Below are 19,686 nucleotides of genomic sequence, written 5' to 3'. Positions count from 1 at the left end.
TAAGAAGTCAGCATCCCAGATGATTCCACAGGTAGCAGTAATTTTTAGAGTTGAAAAAAAAATGTTAAAATACCTCTTAAAAACTCAAAATGTCAGGCTGGAGAGATGCTCAGTGGTTAAGAGTGCTTGCTGATCCTCCAGATGACTTGAGTTCAGTTCCCAGTCACACATGTTTACAGACGGTAAATAACAGTCTGTAAAACCAGGTTCAGGGGATCTGAAGACCATGGCCTCCAGGGGAATCTGTATTCACACGCACCTACCCTATGCCACACCACACACACACTCCCTGGGCTTCTACGTTCCCCTGGGAATTCATAGAACATCATAGAACTCTCCTCCTGAAGGGACTCCAGCTTGGGGAGCCTCCTGCCTGCCTGCCTCCCTCATATCCTGGGGCTCTCTGCTCACTTCTGCTGAGTTACCACTTGCAGAAGCACATATTCTTGATAGTTCCTATTGGATAGGGAGGGTGTATAGTTACCCCACTGTCTGCCAGTGATGATGAAGTGAGTCTGCATCATTCAGGGACAGTTATTATCCCCGCTGGCCAGCATGACAATCTGGCATGCATCCGTAACTGAGGGGCCACCATGACCGGCATGCACACTGCACCTTTATTCTCATTCAGTTCTCATCTCAAAGATGTTTCATATTTATCCAATCCCTCTGGTTCTTTTATTTTAACAAAGAAAGAGGATTTAAGGTGTCTTGCTAAATGCTGCCATCCATCATGACTTGGAAAAATCTAACCAGTGAGTTGGTCTGTTCTGCCAAAGGCAATACTTAGTGTCACTGAGCACGCAGGCACTAGGTCCAGCAGAGCAGTGGAATCTGCTACAGCAGAGGCCCTCAAACCTCTGGGCCTCGTGGATGTCAACCAACACCACAAAAGTCCTCACACCAAAGGAGATACCTTCTTCTGCCACCAGGGAAACCACAGCAGACTTCTCCGGGCATGGGGTGGAGGGAGACAAGTAATACTATTGGAAATGTCATTGACTCTTGTGGTTTGATGGCAGTGCACTCTCTGCTGACCTGACATGCATTAGTAACGGGCACATTTGCACCCATTCATGAACTCTACCTTCACAGCATGGGCCCCTGACAACTACTGATGGAAATCTTTTCCTGCAGATCCTAGCAGATCTTCAAAACATCGGGAGGTGAAAGCCACCAGTGTATCCACTGCACCTCAGAATAAGGAAAAGCAACAAAATGAGACTCTACAGAAGAGAAACTCGTGGGCTAGATACAATGTAACTGAGAGAAAGGCACTTACAGAGAATCAAGTTGCAGAGAATTTGTTCTTTTGTTTGTTTTTATGAGGAAAATGAAATTCCCCAGCTTCTTTCTGAGGGTGATGGCCATGCCGTCACCCAGGGCTGCTTGTATGTGACCTTGCTGTGCACTGCCCTGCTTTACTCTCTGGCTGTCTGGCACACTGGCCACTCTGACCCTAGATATGTCACCTTTACTCTCTGAGATTCCCTCTATCCATGCCCAGGAATGTGCTAACCACAGCTGGTTGAGGACCACATAGGCACACTCTCTCCTGGATTTACTAAAAGATACTCTGAAAGACAAATGGGCCCGTTGCCTGGCTCACGCTATCCATGTTGCCGTGACCAGGGTGGCGTGCCCGATGATCTTTCCACAGCTCCCTTCACTGCTAACATTGGTCAGAATCATTTTCAGTGGCCTATAATCCAGAGACTCCTGAGAAAGCACAGTAACATACACAACTGTAGAGACACGCCTGCACCAGCAACATTTTACTTATGCCTTGTTTTCTCCAAGGAATGCAAATTGTGTTGGGGGTAAGTACTCTTAGGGGTGCAGAGGTCCTCATGAAACCCCACCATCTTTTTAACGATTTGCTCCAAACATTTATCCTGAAAGTTACAATGTTGCCTAGGGGGCCTTAAAGTTAGTTATTCTAACAACTTCATGCTCAATGGCAAAGTTTTTTCATAGTGCTCAAATCCCGAATGCGGTGCTTTTAATTCGAGCATTCCCAAGGCAGAGGCAGGCCAATCTTTTGTAGTTCTAGGTCAGCTTGGTCTACATAGTGAATCCCAGGCCACTGAGGGTTTACACAGTAAGATCCTGTCTGTCTAGTTAGGGTCACTATTGCTGTGATAAATACCATAACCAAAGCAAACTGGGAAAGAAAGTGTTTATTTCCAGTCTCTTCAGTGAACTACATCCAGTCCTTCCTGGAGTGTGGCCCTCTTCACCTTTCCAGTTGGTGTTACAGTCTGCAAAAGAACTCCATCCTCTAGAGAGCAAGTCCCCAGGATGTTGCCCCTGTTGGTACCTTACGGAGTCACTGAGAGGCCTCCCAAAGTGAATAACACAAATAGAAAGGAATTCTTAATGGAGACATTTACTCAGACACTACATTTTTAGATACAACTTTTATAGTTCTTACAAAATTAAGAGAAAAAAAAACCCTAGCTATTCCAGAGATCTAACATGGTAGCATACATACCCTCTTTGTCTGTACCATGAGACTCTCAGAAGAAACTACATGCAGAGGAGAGGACTGTGGACAGAGATAGAAAAATAGAAAAAGTATCACTTGCAAAGAGCTCTGTCCTGTCAGCCCCTCGGGATGCCATGCCTTAACTCAAAACCAATACCCAACGGTGGGATCCATGGGCCAACTATGGCAGATGCCACCCAGTCTGTGTGCGCAAGGCAAGTTCAGTATAAGTATTTAAAAATTTATGTTTTTAAAAGTTTGATCCTTAAATCCATATCCATTTTATCTTTGTAGACAGAGTCTCGCTACATAGTTCTTGCTAGCCAAGCAATCCAAATGTAGACCAGGCTAGCCTTGTACTTGCAGCCGTCTGTCTTGCCTGCACCTACCAAGGACTTAGTATCACAGGCATTTGCAGCACACCCAGCAGCTGGACACTTATTACCTGACTGGTCTGTTCACACAGTAATCATGGGAACTTGGGGGCTTTCTTCAACAGGATCTGTGGTAACTCAGCACCATTTACAGTTAGGTTATGTCTACACAAGGCTTTCTCAGGCATTAGCTTAAAGTCAATAAATAATATGGGAAGAGAGCTGGCGCTTAGCGTCAACAGCTCTCTAACGATTCTACAAGTGGCTTAATGAATACAGAAGGTCTGCTGTATTAAAAGTCCTTACTCCTGGTATGCACGTGACACTGCTGGCTAGCACACGGAAGGTCACACAGAACCTAGTTCCAGACTTAAAGGAATTTAGCATCTCCCCAGGAGGCAAGATTCATAAATAGCAACTATCAAAATATAAACAGGAGATAAAACAAACAAACAAACAAACAGAATGAGTGGAGTACAGAATGAAAGTGCTGAGAGAAACAGATGCTCAGTGGGCTGGGACTGGGTCAGACGTCTTCCAAATGAGACTGCCCCGTGGCATCATTTTCTGTGATTATAGAATAGCATGAGACCTACCATGTTTAACCATGTTTAGCATGTTTACCATGTTTACACACAGGAACAGTGGTGTTAAGCATATCTGAACTGTCGTGAAGCAACCCTACAGCACTTCATTCTCTCTCTCTCTCTCTCTCTCTCTCTCTCTCTCTCTCTCTCTCTCTCTCTCTCTCTCTCTCTCTCTTTCTCGGTCTGAAACGTGAAGCTTGTTATTCAATAACTCTTCATTTCACACGCAGTCCTCCCCTGCCTCAGAGACCACCACGGTCCATCTTTTCTCCTACAAAGCCGGCTACTTCAGATGTTTCTGACAGGGAGAATCCTACTGTCATTTTTTTGTTTGTGACTGCCTTATTCCAATCTCCACAATGTATTCAGAGTTCACCTTTCTTTTTTTTTACAGCTGTGCAATACTCCATTTGTATGTATGTATGTATGTACGTGTCACGTGTGTGACATATAATATTCTAAAAATAACATATAATATTCTAAAAATAGCATGCCCCTTATCCACTTACTGTGGATGAATGTTTGCTTCTATGCTGTGCCCACTGCCAATACTGCTGTTAGGAACACATGTGTGCAAATGTCTCTTCATGATCAGCTTCTGGTTCCTTTGGAGCTTAGCTCACCCCTCCCAAAGTGAGATTATAGCGTCCTAACTGCCTCCCTGCTTTCCCAAGAGCTGTATCAGTCTCAGCAACAGCAGCAAAGGTCCCATCCCTGCACATCCTCCTCCTCCTCACAGACCTGGTTATACTCTGGCTTTGCTCTGCTGGGACTGTTCACAGTGACTATCCTAATGGGTAGTGAGGCAATACCTCCTCATTGACCACAGCTTGCATGTCCCAGTGCCACCCACACTGCCATTCTCAGTTGTCACCCATACATGGACTGAAAGGTTTTGTCTTGAGTGGCCTGGTAGCGCAGTTGACAATCCCGCCCTCAGGATCTTTAGACAGGAACATTGTAGGTTCAATGCCAGCCTGGCCTACACAGCAAGACTTGCTAGGAAGAGACCTGTCTCTTCATGCTCCAAAACGACAGTGTCGGGGTCCTGCGGTGAGAGTAGCAGAAATTGGTCTGCCTGTTATTCAAATTATTTGAGAAATCAACTTTTTAACTTATTTTTTTAATAGAAGTTACATATGCGGGGTGAATTATACCCCTCCAAATAAAAACCTTAATAGGCTCTAATTAGGAAAAGAAGTCTATGCAGATGGTCGTATTCTCAGTTAAAAGGAAAACAAAACAAAAAAAAACAAATACTCACAGCAAGATAACCAGTGCAGGGCCAGGCAGTGGTGGCGCACGCCTTTAATCCCAGCACTTGGGAGGCAGAGGCAGGTGGATTTCTGAGTTCGAGGCCAGCCTCGTCTACAAAGTGAGTTCCAGGAAAGCCAGGACTATACAGAGAAACCCTGCCTTGAAAAAGAAAGAAAGAAAGAAAGAAAGAAAGAAAGAAAGAAAGAAAGAAAGAAAAAAAGAAAGAAAGAAAGAAAGAAAGAAAGAAGAAAAGAAAGCCAGAAGGGACAGGTTGGGGTGATGCCCTATGATGCTCCGAATATTAGTTAAGGCAAATTATATGAGGAAACAACCTGAGAAAGGAGACCAGCAAGACAGCACAGCAGCTCAGGACACACCTCGCAGTCTCAGTTCAATCCCAGAAGCAAAGACAAGGAGCTGCACAGCTGTCCACTCACCTCCACACACGAGTGCACACATGTGCACAGAAAGACATACATTCATGCATGCAGAAACACATAGACACTCATGTGCAGCAAGAGATACATGCACACAGGTACAGACACACACAGAGATGCACAGAGAGAGATACACAGACACACACACGTACATACACACACACAGAGAGAGAGAGAGAGAGAGAGAGAGAGAGAGAGAGAGAGAGAGAGAGAGAAACACACATACACATGCAGAGAGACACACAGAAACACATATATACACACAGAGAGAAATACACAGACACACATATACACACATGTACACAGAGAGATACAGAGACATACATGCACACACACAGGCTTATCCCCTCAAGAGGAACCCACACCATAGACTCCCACACAGTCCATGCAGGAATGCCAAATTATGCCACTACTCGATTGATGTACCAAAAGAAAAGGAACCACAGCTTAGCCTCACCTCTGTGTCACAGCAGAAAGGAGGTGCTGGAAGGGTCCCATGGATGGAGGACACAGAGAAAAGGTCCTTGTTTTCCTCTAGTACCCTGTGTCCTGCCAAACTATGCCCAGAACAAACCCAAAGGATGGCATTAGTGAGCCAGACTAAAGGGCAACAAGTACTGTGGAAGCCGCGTGATGTGGTGCACAACCTGCAAGGCTCCCTCTAAGCAGCCCTGGGTCAGCAGGTTGCTAAGGGACGCTGTTGGCACCTAGCTTCCTGCTGGCCCAGTTTTCTGAAGAAAATGAGCACTATGTTTTGGAGCCTGGATGCCCCTTCCGGGGCTGTCAGAAAGGAGCTCAATGGAAGGCAATAATGGGAAAGGTCCACCTGACAGAAACTGTCCTGAAGAAACCGGAAGAAGGAAAGCTCCTCTTGCTCTTGCCTTCCTGTTCCTGCTCTCTTCCCATTCCCTTCCCCCTCTCTCTCCCAATGTGCTCATGGCTGGCCTCTTCTTCTTCCTCTTCTTCTCCCCTCTCCTCCCTCCCTCTCTCTTTCTCTCTCTCTGCCTCTACTACCCTCTTGACTCCCTTCCCCGTGCCATGAATAAACTCTATAAACTTTATTCTATACTTAGAAAGAAAGAAAGAAAGAAAGAAAGAAAAGAAAGAAAAGAAGAGAAAAGAAAAGAAAAGATGAAAAGAAAGCTTATGAAAACAACTACTGCATCAGTGGCCAGGTCAATGTTGTATAAAGTTCCTGCGAGATTGAAACTTTGTATCCTTATGCAGAAACCTGAACAACTCAAAATAGCTTCAGGAAGTCCCTGAAACTGACAAGACTCTCTAGGCCCCACCCTGCCATAGTAAGAAGCTGAAGAGTCTCTCTCAGACAAAAAAAAAGAACGTAAAAAAAGGCATACTGTTATGAAAAACAATATGATTTGAAAACAACTTAGAAAAGGGTTTATCAACGTCAAGGGAAGCCAGAGCAGAAACTCAGGAACCTGGGGATGAGCTGAAGGAGAGGCCACTGGGGAACACTGCTTACTGCATCTCCATGGCTTGCTCAGCTTTGTTTCTTATGTAACCCAGGACTACTTGTGCAGTGGTACACTAGACTAGGCCCTCGTACCTCCATCATTAATCGAGAAAATGCCCCGTACATCTGCCCACGGCACAGCCCGATGGATGCATTTTCGGTCCACCAGCAGACATTCTCTACAGACGACCCCAATTTGTGTCAAGCTGACAAAAACTGATCATCACATTCTGTGAGGCATTCTTGGCCTCCTCCTGAGTGAGCATATGCTATTAGCAACCATCCCACAGCCAAGACTGCTCTAAGGTTTCTAGCTGGAGTTAAAATAGACAGGTGGCATCTATCAGGGCTCAAACAAGAGGAGCTTGACCGTCCATCCTCCCATGCCCAGTGTGAGTCAACTTCACACTGTTGGAGCTACCCAGCTGGCAGTGTCCAGTCATAGCAGCATAGACAACAGTTCCAGCTCTCAAGCACATTCCCCCTCTTCAGGGCTTGTGACTGCCTGGCAACTCTGAGAACACTCTCCCAGTGTGTCCATATCAAAGGTAATTGAAATTTCACCCTCATATGACTGTTGACAGATGAGCCACCGTAACCTATGTTATAGCTCATATTTCAAGTGAATTCCACTGAAATTACATGACAAGCTGTGTAATACAAACCATGAGCAGAATCCTAAGAAAGTACTGGATTGAAGCACGTCCATCCTCATGCAAGTGTGACAAGCTAAAGGCAGTGGTTTCTGGGGGTGATGGGGATATTTAAAAGTGAAGGATTAAATTAAAAGCATGTAAGAGCATAAGAAGCAACCTCTGTTTGCTATGTCTAGCGTCATTTCTGTAATCGGGAGGCTGAGGCAGGAGACATGAGTCCAAGATCAGCATGGACTACAGAGTGGGACCTTGACTAACAATAGTAGAGGTGCCAGAGAGTTAGCTCGGCTGCTAAAGTGCTGGCCACCAAAGCATGAGCTTGATCTACATACAAGCCAGGCACAATCACAGGGCCAGACAGTGGAGACAGGAGGAGCTCAGGGGCTCAGGGGCTGGTCTTGGTGAATATCCAGGTTCAAGTGAGACCCTACCTCAAAAATTAATGTGATTTGGAGTGTCTGAGGAAGGCAAATGGTATGAAACACACACACACACCATACACACACCATACACACACCATACACACTACATACACACATTACAAACACACATACACACACACACACAATGCCTCTTATCAGAGACCTCAGCAATGTTCCCAACTAAAATACTAAAATAAGACAATTTCCTATATGATATTTATTTGTCAATCCGTCTTTGGTAGCAGCATGGAGCCACCCAAGCTGAAACCTTAAAAGCTACACACCTATGGTCTCCGTGCACAGGAGCTCCCTGTTCCCAACCCCGTCCACTGCAGTCTTCCAATCCCCCATGACTTCTCTCCTACCTGTCAACTCCCTGACGCTCCATCTAAAACTCAAGCTCAAGCTTGGCCTTCACAGTCACCACCACTCTGCGTCAAGGCCATCCCTCCACAGACATGGGCCTTTTCACAGGACAGCATCATCCCAATGGCCTCTATGGGCTTTACACACAGATAAAGTGTGGACTGGGGTATGGAGGCCCTCGGGTGGGACTCTGGCTCCTTCACATCACTCCCTCACCCCACCCAAACTCTTATGCTCCCCCACACAGACTTCATAGATTAGCTAGAGAGAACAACTGTTCCTTTCACACCACCTAAAGGAAGACATTTGCCAGAGGTCTGTGCCAGCTCACCGCCCACTCATAAATAATGCCCGTCCTTTTCGCAAGGACTAGTAGTTATTTTTCTTCATGTTCTTATCGCTGGCAGCACCTTGCCTCTCATGTTGATAAACACCTTATGGGACCCGGATTATGTTTCCAAGGTCACAGTCCACAAATAAGACCAGAGCCACAGAATCTCATTGTGGGGTATCTGGTGCAACTTCCTGCTCATGTAAGGAGGAAATAATCCTAATAAAAGCTCTTACACACAATTTCAAGGTTAGTGGAGGCTTTTAGAACTGTTCTTTTCCACAATCAATCTATCCACAAAAACTCCCAACCTGGACATCATTCCGTGTCTGCTATAGGACTTACAACTGCCACACCCAACTCAGAAGTTCAGCGCAATAAAAAAAAAAAAAAAACGAGCAAATGACGACTGGATCCAACAGTCCACTCGTAGAAACACCTGCCTTCATATTTGCAATCAAAGATAAGAGCATCCCTTCAAAGAGCACACAAAACCCACACCGCCACAGAGCTCTCAAAATCCCGGAACCATCTCCATTTGTCCTGACAACAGGACACAGATTCAAGGATCTTGTTAGACACACCAACTCTAGTAAAAACATAACATGTCTCTGGGTTCTGGAAATAATAGGGACTAAGAAATCAACAGAGCAAAACTTCACGTAAAGTTCTAGGAAAAAAAAATCCCCCCCCAGTTGTTTTTTTTTTTTTTTTTTTGGTTTGTTTGTTTGTATTGTTTTTTCCTTTTATTTTGAGTTTTTTGAGATCTGGGCTGGCTTTGGAATCATGGCAACCTTCCTAGCTCAGCCTCACATGGGTTGACCCCCGACTGCAGTAGGTCAGTCCACCTGCTTCAGCCACAACTTGTATCTCAAAGACCTTCAGAAAACCAGAGGGCATCCACTTCTATATTTGTCAGGCACTGGCAGAGCCTCTCAGGAGACAGGTGTATCAGGCTCCTGTCAGCAAGCGCTTGTTGACATCCATAATAATGTCTGGGTTTGGTGATTGCATATGGGATGGATCCCCAGGTGGGGCAGTCTCTGGATGGCCTTTCCTTCAAATACAGAGGTGGATGCTCTCAGCCAACCATTGGAACGGAGAACAACGTCCCCAATGAAGGAGCTAGAGAAAGGCCCAAAAGAGCTGAAGGGGTTTGCAACTCCATAGGAAGAACAATGATATGAACCAGCCAGTACCCCCAGAACTCCCAGGGACTAAGCCACCAACCAAAGAGTACATATGGAGGGACCCATGGTTCCAGTTGCATATGTAGCAGAGGATGGCCTTGTGGGACATCACTGGAAGGAGAGGCCCTTGGTCCTGTGGAGGCTCGATGTCCCAGTGTAGGGGAATGCCAGGACAGAGAAGTGGGAGTGGGTAGGTTGGTGAGCAGGGGGAAGGGGGATGGGATAGGAGGTTTTCAGAGGGGAAACCAGGAAAGGGGTAACATTTGAAATGAAAATAAAGAAAATATCTAATTGTTTTAAAGTGGAAAAAATTGCCAAAAAAGAAAAAACAAACAAACAAACAAAAGCCCCAGTGGGCCACCTGACTGGTTTAAGTGTCACCATTCATGGAAAGGAAGTTCCAGGCTGGTGTGAGGGAGCGCCCAGGAAGAGGAACACTCTGCCTGCCACAAGCATGCCAGTGTTCACCTCAGAGCCCTGTCCTTTGTGTTCTTTCTTCCATCTGACCCATGCAACGGCCCTGAAGGAAAAGCAAGGTCTCCACCAGGCTCAAGAACAAAGATGAAATTCCAGTTACAGCAGAGAGAAGCAGGCCGCCCTCCCTGAGAGCAGTGTGTGCTCTGCAATGCAATTGCTCCACCAAGAAGCTCCATTTTAACGTTTAAACTCCGTGGCAAAGTCAGGGGCACAGCTGGTGGGCTGTCAGTGAGGGCCCTGGGCCTCCACAGTGCTCTCTCCCCTAATCTTCTTGCTAAGAAAAAATATTTCCATTCAAAGGAAGAAGAAAAAAAAACCCAACTTCTAAACCTCCTACTGTGGCTCATTTTCATGTCAGAGGTAGACACTCTTAACCACAGCCCCCTCTTTTTATTTATTAGCTGCTTCTACTGAGTAAGTTTTTTTAGGGAGAAAAGAGCAAACAGCTGTGACCTGGCTGCATTCCTGAGCTGTGTGGCTGACAGCTTTGATCAGGAGAATCACTAAAGCCCAAGGAAGAACACGCAAGCATCTCAGGCCCCCATTTAAACTCGGGAGCCAGAAGGGAAAGTTAACAGTATTTATCAGGAATGATTTATGAAAAAAAAAAAAAAAAGAAAAACATTTTTTTCCTCCATTAAAATAGGCTTTCAATTTAACTTCGGGAGGCTCAACCCAGACAGGCCCCATTTATCATCCCAAGTTAAATAACGCACAGAAATGACCAGGCGAAGCGGAATGGACTTCAGGACTATTTCAGAAAGTTGGCTACAGAGCCAAGAGCAACATGGTGAGGAGAAAGAAACGTCTGGCTTGTTTTTAAGAGCCCAGTGGACACGTGAAACTCCCTACACTTGTTCTCACTGAGGGCTGACGCTTAGGAGGCAGTGTGTGCTCTGGGCCTTGGCTTTAAAGGGACAATTAAATTTTATGTAGGTTTATCCTGCTTCTCCAGGAGAGCCACAGAACGCTGCAAAGCAGGGCAGGGAGCTTCCCTCCCCATACAGGTGTGCTTCATCTCCCCGTGGAAACCCAGAGACCAACAGGATAGCGGGCTTGTCCAACAGGACTCATTTCCTAAGACTGCTGAAAGAAAATAGAAACAGGAACTCTATGAAAACTAAAGAGAGAGAGAGAGAGAGAGACCTGATTAAATGCCCAGCCTTGACTTTTCCAGAAAGAAACCCACAGGGTGTTCCAAGAGGACAAATGTCCGCTTTTCTCTTTGACAGAGCCCAAGGATCAGGAAGACGGCTTTTAAAATCCTGCCCTTCCCCGAGTCAGACAGCATGGAAGCACAGGCCTCCGTTGATGGCTTGCCCAGGTTTCTGTGAGGGTCAGGGCAATGAAAAGCCCATTTCATCTCGAAGGTAAGGAAATGAAAGCCCCATTTAATCACTGCAGGCCTGACTCCAGAATGTTCCTAATTAGGGTTCCAAAACAGCTTAGGCAATGTTGCTACCATCAGAAAAGCAGAAATTTTTTGATGTGGTCTTTTCTGTGACGTCAAAGGCAAGTGTGAAGGCGGTGTCTCCGGCTTCAGCAAAGATGTTGAGTTTATCGGCAAGGTGTTACCGGGAAATATGTGATTTAGTTCAGACTCCTGTTTTCCAGTGCCAAGGGGTTCAGTGAGCTGCAGGGTCACCACCCTACACACCCCTTAGCTGCACCTCCAAGACTCTGGAGGCCTTGAAACATGTCTGTGCCTCCTACCCTCAGCTCACATACTTGTCTACAGATCTTACTAGGCATACAGTAATGGCCATATCTGATCAGGCCGTGGGGTGTTTTGTTTTGCTTTAAAAACCCCCAGGGAGTGGTGCACATATCTGTAATCTTGGAAGCAAGGGAGGGAAGGAGGGAGGTTTTGAATTTGGGGCTAGCTTGGGCTACAGAGCTAGACTCTGTCTGAAAAAAACGAAACAAAACAAACAAACAAAAAAGAACCACTATCAACAATTAATAGTCCCACAGCGGTTACCATCTTGCTGGAGAATTCCAGAAAAGGTTGCTTCATCTTCAAGGTTGTCAAGGCATCCCAACTTCCAAGGACAGAAAGGGAGAATATGGTATTATACCTGGACCCAACAACCCAGCGCCTCCTTCTGCAGACAAGAAAAGTTAAGTCGAGTTACTCTTAGTCAGAGCCAGATGGGAGACAGAGATTTCCAGGCTAATTAGATCAAGGAACAAACACTGCCCTCTGTCAGAGCCTGACCATCGAGGGCCAGTGGGAAGGGGGAGGGGCAATAACTAAACAGCCCAGACCTGGAATGTCTGACCTTCTGAGAGATTAAGGTAGAGCAAGATGAGACAGACCATCTCTGCGGCTTCAAGACTACCCTGGTGTAAGTGGTGAGGTTCCAGGCTACTCAGAGCTGCACAGTGAAATACTGTCTTAAAAAGACTAGGCAGGGTCACACTAGCAGGGACACACCAGCAGGGTCACACTAACAGGGTCACACCAGCAGGGTCACACCAGCAAGTTTACACTAGCAGGGTTACACTAGCAAGATCATACTAGCAGGGTCACACTAACAGGATCACACCAGGAGGGTCACACCAGCAGGGTCACGGCAGCAGGGTCACACCAGGAGGGCTACACTAGCAGGGTCACACCAGGAGGGTCACGCCAGCAGGGCCACATTAGCAGTGTCCACGAGTCTCACAAAGGGAGGGAACACAGTTAAGCTGAGGGTCCTGTGTACCTGAGCCACCCTGGCTTTGATGTGATCCTGAGGCAGCACTGCCAGTGAGTTCCCTCATGTTTAGGCTGGGCTGTGAGGGTATGGTACAGGGAGCTGAGGGAGGAATCAGCCTCCTCGTGTATATGTGAGAGATCTACACAGCCGGTGAGCCATGCCAAGTCAGGACCCGGGGGCCCTACCACCCCTACTGCCTTACATAATCAGGCAAGCAAATCTGAGTTTCCCTTAGTATGCAGAAGCCAAGTGCAAAGCCGATGGCTGAGAAAGGTTGCAGAGGGAGGGATCATGCCTGCAGTAGACCCTCTGGGCCAGACTCCTGCTCTCTTGCTCTCTCCTGGACTCCCCAGGAGTCAAGAGACCGACACCTAGTCTTCAGTCACAGACTTTGAGAGCTACGATAACTTCTAAGGAAAGCCAGGAGGAAATGATGCAGATACAGGTAAAAGCCCAGCGTGATTTCCTGCCCTGAGCACTGGACAGGCTGAATTCTCCCCACTGCTGACCACCACTAAAAGGCATGTGGCATCTCCTCGTCACCTGCTATATTCTCCTCAGCGCTGCCAGGCCTGCTCAGGAGGCAAAGCCTGACTCTGCTTCCTCCTCTGCCCTCCCCAGGTCTTTCTAAAGTCAACCAAACGCTAAGAAGCTGCACACAGGGAGCAGTTGCCATCCGCTTCTCCAGACACCCTCCCTGGTGAGTCAGAAACGAAAACCTTCCCAGGAGGTGGTCCTGGGGGGCCAGGATTCCCCCATGTCTCACATGTGACTAAGGCTTCCCAAGACCTGAGACCCTCTGTGCTTCATAAGCTTCCGGAGAAGTGAAAGCAGCGCTATCAGTCCTGAGGTGTGGCTTGTTTGCAATGCTTTTCAACATCAAGATGATAAAACCAGGCAGCAAGCGCTTCCTATAAATGTTGGTTGGTTTTGAACTTTCCATTGTGCAGAGGAAGTATTAAAAAAAAAAAAAAAAGCAAGCAAACAAACAAACAAAAAAAACCTGTCCAAATTCAACATTAAAGAGGCTCTCCCAGCTAGCCCCCAGGGGTGGGAAAAAGACTGGTTGGTATCTACTCTTCTGGCTTTCCAAAATGCTCAGATCTTCTTCTTCCAAAGGTTTCTAAAGGCTACAGAAGGGGGGGGGAGGGGGAGGGAGAGGGAGAGGGAGAGGGAGAGGGAGAGGGAGAGGGAGAGGGAGAGGGAGAGGGAGAGGGAGAGGGAGAGGGAGAGGGAGAGGGAGAGGGAGAGGGAGAGGGAGAGGGAAGGAAAGATCACCACTAAGAATATGGTTTGGTTCACTGTGCAGGAGCCAGTCAGGAAGCTTGTACTTAAAATGACTGCTTACAGGCATCTGTATTTTGGCATAAAAGTAATAAGAAAAGGCCAAGGAGACTCAATCCCTAGGGAAAGACATAGTTCGCTGAAGACTGATTCCGCCCCCCACCCCCACCCCCCAAGGAAGTTGCAGAGACTCATGGCTTCATGCCTTACTCATCTGCAGGACAAATGCTTGTGAGCAATGGGAACACGCTCACACAGGATACCCCAACCTGCCCTGGTGGGAGAGAGGGACACCTCCAAGGTCAGATGGCCTTGGTGAATTCTTAGCAAAGAGCTTTGAAGAACAGATAGTAACGCAATTATGGGGCGCTGGTTTGGTCTGGTCTGGTCTGGTCTGGTCTCTGAGATTGGTCCTGGGGCCACAGCCCTTCCCATCCCCGGGTTGCCTGACTCACCAGGAGTCTTGATGGCTTCCAGCTGTGGGGTGCCCAGGGGCTTTGGCAGCTCTTAGAGAGCACAAGGCAGAGATTTAGAATCTGTTGCAGCCAGGACACGCTGATAGCCATCTGCCTTTCTGCTGCCAGTTTAAGGAAAACATCTGTTGCCCCTGGGCTGGGAAGGCATACTCTAACCCAGAAAGAGACATATTAAAAGTAGTGAACTCTAATTGTAAAATAAATCACGGTAGCATTCGATTGGCAAACACTTAATGAGTACCTATCATCTGCCCAGCTACATGGGAGAGGGAGACAGCAAGGAGGTCCCTACCCTGAGAAGCCAGTGGCCAGGTGGCAAAGGCACATAAAAGACACAAATCCTATGACACTCCCAATGTGCACCCAGGGCAGCTGTAGACATCTTATGCACATCATTTTCTAATATCATGAAACATCAAGTAATATTTACTATCACCTCACTCCCAAAAGGAGAAAGCAGGCGGTAAGAGGTTAAGAAAGTTGCACAAGAGAAACAATTGGAGAAAGTGGAATTTTTTACCCCAGGCAATGGTCCACCTTGACTAGGGTACAAACCAAGAAGTTTGCAAAAAAGGCAGGGGGAAAAAAGCCACTGCCTGAGGCAGGAGGCTAAATAGGGCACACAGGAATTTCAGGAGGGATGGGGAAGGGTTTCTTCCACAGAGGGGTTAAAAGTGGATAGTAGAGCTCTCAAAAATCAAGAAGATAAATGTGTGTGTGTGTGTGTGTGTGTGTGTGTGTGTGTGCGTGAAGGCTAGAGAACAGCCTCACAGGTGCTCCTCAGAGGTCACCTACCTTTGTTTTGAGACAAGAGTCTCTCACAGGCCAGAAACTGACCAACCAGGCTAGGGTGGACGGCCAGTGAGCCCAAAGAATTCACTTATTTTCAGGTCCCCAACCCTAAGATTACAAGGACACATTGCCATGACAGAATTTTAAAAACAAAAACAAAAACAAAACAAAACAACAACAACAAAAAAACATGGGTTCTGGAAATCCAAGGCAGGTCTTGTGCTTGTATTTTAATAACTCAGATATCGCTCCAGCCACCAAAATAATCTTAAAAGATGAGAATCCAATTCTACGTCGTCACAGTGCCGACACAGTATCTGCTCAGACGGTAGCTGGTGTAGCGGTGTGGTCTTTGCTTCTTTATGAAGAACCACAGGTGGATGCTGTACAGCCATCTCACCGCCTGCGCACACAGCATTTGATAGCTCCTCTACCCCAGCCTGTACAGGAACACCATTTAACAGAGGGCCTGGACTTCTAACTGGAGCAAATAGGAAAGAGAAACCCAATACTTCAGCAAACCAGTCTGGCAAGGCAGAGAGAATGCTGGGAAGGAGCGAGTGGGAGGGCCTCGGGCTCCAGAAGGCAGAATTCTCAGCGGGTGGCAGGTGTTTTCCCCCAACGTACTTCACAATGCCAGAAATTAGCAGTGGCTTTGTTCACTGGAATATGAAGTCCTAGGCCAAGTCCTTGAAAGATGAATTCCTCAGCAAGAAAATTAAAAAGGTTCAAAGGCCATTCTCAATGTGCGATAAAATTGGTAGCTTTAAACACAGCCATTCTGAGGTTTATCTTTCCCTGAGACACTTAATTCACACTCCCCGAACAATGTTCTGTGAAATAAATATAATTTACTGAATCATATCCCATAAATGATTAAATGATGGGTTACACCGTTAACGCTGACTATTAAGTTTCAGGCACCCTCGCCAACAGAAATAATGAGCGGATTGCCTCCACTCTAAAAACAGGTGTGTTCCAAAAGGCTGTCTGAGTCGGTCGCCAGAGTTCAAGGCAGATTGTCTTCCTCTACCATCAACAACTGACCAGGGGTGGGCAGCCAAGGTAGAACACAAAAGATTAACACAAGGTGTGCAGAGGCCTCTCTGGCTGAAGTCAAGAAGTGCAGTCTCTGGTCTGGGGGCCCCAGGAGCTACAGCCCTGTAATTGGCATGACATGGTGCCTTCATCTCTAACAAGAGATGCTTGAGCAAGAGGCTGGGAAGAGACGGAGGCAGAGCTGTCAACAAACAGCATGAGGGGCCAAGGGGCTCAGACAAGGGGGAGCAGAGGACTCGGGCTCCACCCACTCCGTGGTTCCTTCCCTGGCCCTTCCACCCACTGATGTGGGGGTGGTGCTCTTGTTTCACAGATATCAGGTGGAAAGTCTGGGTCATGGTTTTTGAAAATCTCCCCACAGGAAGGTGTGAGCTCACTTGCTCCCATTTCCTCATGTGGAAACACATGCAGTGAGCTCTGGTGGTTTTCCTCAGTATGACGTTACCTGGGTTGGACACATACAGCCTGTGCTAGCAACAAATGAACCCGCAACCCACTGAGAGAAAGGCTCTTCCTTTCATGCAAATGTTAACACACAGATTACATATCTTTAGATGTCATTATACAACATAAGATATACTAATCAGTTATACTTGATACATATATAGGCATGATATATATACACATATTATATATATATACATATATATATACACATATACATATATGTGTATATATATATATATATACATATATATATAATAGTACAAAAATACACATAGAGTGACATCTATTTGTGTACGAGAAGCCACAGCAATGCCACTCATGTCACTCTGCATAGGGGTGGCCCATGTGCAGATCTGAAAACCAGGTCACTCAGAACCAGCTATGTCTACTGGGAGTAAGGCAAGAGATGCCTGGACACACAGACCCTCTGGTACGCCTCACTTCACGGTATCATTGATGGCCATTTCAAGTTACCCAACCCCCGCCTAGACACCTCCACAGCCCCTGGCTTACTGGAACTTCAAAGGCCTCCTGGGTGTCGTCCAGCATCTGAATTTTGACGGTCATAAGTTTTCCTGAAGGTGTGGGCGGTGGTTTCTGTCCTCGTTCCAAGGTGCTGATCCCCGAGTTCTCTGGGGCCCCCAGACGTGATGCTGGGGTGGGCTTCTGCTCTATTTCTCCCATGATGAAAGGAACTTATATAAGATCTGCAGGAAATGGTGAGAGAGAGAGAGGTATCAGAAGAAGGAGTTTTTCTGGCAGTGTTTTCTCCTTGCTTTGAGTCTCCCCAAACTACAGCAACTAGGTAAGGGAGGCCTCCTCACACCCACCCCACAGCAGCCTCCGGGATATCTGCCTAAAATGTCACATTTACACATTCAAGCCTTTCTGCATGCTGTCCACTCGAATTTTTGCATGTTGTATATTTCATTCTAGTTCCATGGTTGGCTCTTAATGATTCACACTGTAAACTCGGCTGTGTTCCTCTCTATTATTCGGTGACTCCAATAACCAGGCTCCACTTTCCACACCTTTAAAGTCGAGTAGGAAGACGAAAATGGGACCTGGGCTCTGTCATTAAAACCCACTCCTTATCCTGTAGGGCCTTGGTCACATAGTAAAGAATGTGATCATTCCATAGATGAGAGGGTAACACACACGGAGGCTCTCCAGCTGATCCTCTGAGGAAATAAACACAGAGAGACGGACCAGACAGTAAGCCTGCTGGGGCTTTGCTCTCCAGTCCTGAAGTTCATTTTGATGATGAGAACTAAGCCCTTCACTTCTTTCTTGCCACTCAAACCTCCAACTAGCCGCCTTCACCAAGAAGCCACCGTGCATACTGTAACTTTCAACAAAGGTATTTTCCTAAAAATAAACTATCCTCTTTGCTCCCATAAGAGCCCAACCTTCCCTCAGGAGACCCTGCCTCTGTCCCCTCCTCCCCTATGATCTCAGAGAGGCTTGAACATTCTTCCTTCACCTGGAAAATTCTTGAATTGCTTTAAACATCAGTTCAAATGTCACTTCCTGGACACGAGGTACAGAACTTGGGTGCTGCTGTCTCTTCTGAGCTCATGGTTTGAGCCAAAGTCACTCTATATGGCTGAGCCAGCCAGCCCCACCCCCACCCCACCCTCAATGGCACAAGGAACCTCCTAAAGAGGCCCTAATCTCAAGTGTTCTCTGTACTTCAGTACCTACTGAGGCCCAATTTAGCACAAAACAGAGCTCAAGATGGCTACTGAATGACAGACAAGTCAGCAGGGCAACTACCCAATGGCTTCAGGCCCTGTGTCACCAGAGCACACAGGAATGAAATGTCAACTCAAGATATAACAGTTAAGAGGGATGGGGAGAAGGTCTTCCATCCCAGAAGAGAGGGAACTGAACTCTGGCTGCAAACCTTGGGAAGATGGTGTAGGCCTGGAAGGATGGCTGTTGGTAAAGCACTCATCCCCAGCCAGGCTCATTCCCAGCACTGGAGAAGCACTGGAGGTTCCTGGGAGCTCACAGACTAAGCACAAACAGATCAGGGAACTGCAGGTATAGAGAGAAGGAGCTGCTGGAGAAAGGGAGGGAGGGAGGGAGGGAGGGAAGTAGAGAGGGAGGGAGGGTAGAGAGAGAGAAAATGAGAGAGGGAGGGAAGGAAAGACAGAGGGGCAGTGGGAGGGAGGGAGCACCAATGGGAGGGGCAGAGAGGGAAGGAGAGGGGGAGGGAAGGACCAAGGGTGGGAGGAGAAAGGAAAGAGGTGGCAAGCTGGAAGGAGAGAGTAGCTCAAGGCTGAAGGGTTATATTGAATTTTGACAGCAGGCTATATCTGACTATGGAAACCCTCTAAGCCTGGCTGACAACAGTGTTTCCCTGTAGGCAGCACTGAGACACAGGGACAATAATAATGACACCATTAAAAACACACCTTTAGAAAAATGAGCCAGAAGATGACAGATGTCATGGAAATAAGAGGCGGTGGGGGAGGGAGTCCAGCCTCGAAGCAACTGTAGCAACTGATAGATGAGGTAGGGACTTGGACTCCGACATGGAAACAGAAGTCTGCAGGACACAAAGTAACCCAGTGTGGCATGTGGCTAGCTGCTGGGCGAACAGGTGAGGTTGGAATGATGGGAAACAGGAAGTCAGGGCAAGAGGCAGGCAGAAGAACTGGGTGGGCCTGGCCCAGGTTTCCATGGAGGTGGGGATGGACACAGGCTCTGGGTGCTGAGTCTGCCTTGCTGTACATGTAAAAGTCACAGGTGTGAACAGAGATGGTGATTGTGGAACCCCTAAAGTAAAAGACCACCTTATTGCATCATGAGGGATCAGCGGAGGACAAGAAATCACGAAGAATGAAGGGTACAGAGAC

The 19,686-nt window shown here is 47.1% G+C and overlaps 1 protein-coding gene and 1 long non-coding RNA gene across 8 annotated transcripts in view; both read right to left on the bottom strand.

Moving 5' to 3' along the window:
* The window catches only part of LOC147001948 (uncharacterized), a 51,620-nt gene extending 34,659 nt beyond the window's left edge, over nucleotides 1-16,961 (bottom strand). Inside the window, exons 1-2 of the long non-coding RNA XR_015044707.1 lie at nucleotides 15,320-16,961; nucleotides 12,044-12,167 (exon numbers count right to left, since the gene is read on the bottom strand). This is a non-coding gene — a long non-coding RNA (uncharacterized LOC147001948). The remainder of the gene's footprint in view (nucleotides 1-12,043; nucleotides 12,168-15,319) is intronic.
* Farp1 (FERM, ARH/RhoGEF and pleckstrin domain protein 1) overlaps nucleotides 1-19,686 on the bottom strand; it is a 251,806-nt gene that overhangs the window by 171,630 nt on the left and 60,490 nt on the right. For all 7 annotated transcript variants that reach the window (XM_085828845.1, XM_021181763.3, XM_021181765.3 and 4 more), the window contains exon 2: nucleotides 17,336-17,529. In XM_085828845.1, coding sequence (XP_085684971.1) covers nucleotides 17,336-17,506 — 171 coding nt within the window. In that variant the 5' untranslated portion in view covers nucleotides 17,507-17,529. The remainder of the gene's footprint in view (nucleotides 1-17,335; nucleotides 17,530-19,686) is intronic.

Source organism: Mus caroli, unplaced genomic scaffold (genome assembly GCF_978045245.1).
Source record: "Mus caroli unplaced genomic scaffold, Mus_caroli_1 scaffold_12, whole genome shotgun sequence".
Lineage (NCBI taxonomy): Eukaryota > Metazoa > Chordata > Mammalia > Rodentia > Muridae > Mus > Mus caroli.
Note: the sequence above shows the minus strand (reverse complement) of the source record. Positions and strands in the feature narration are given on the sequence as shown.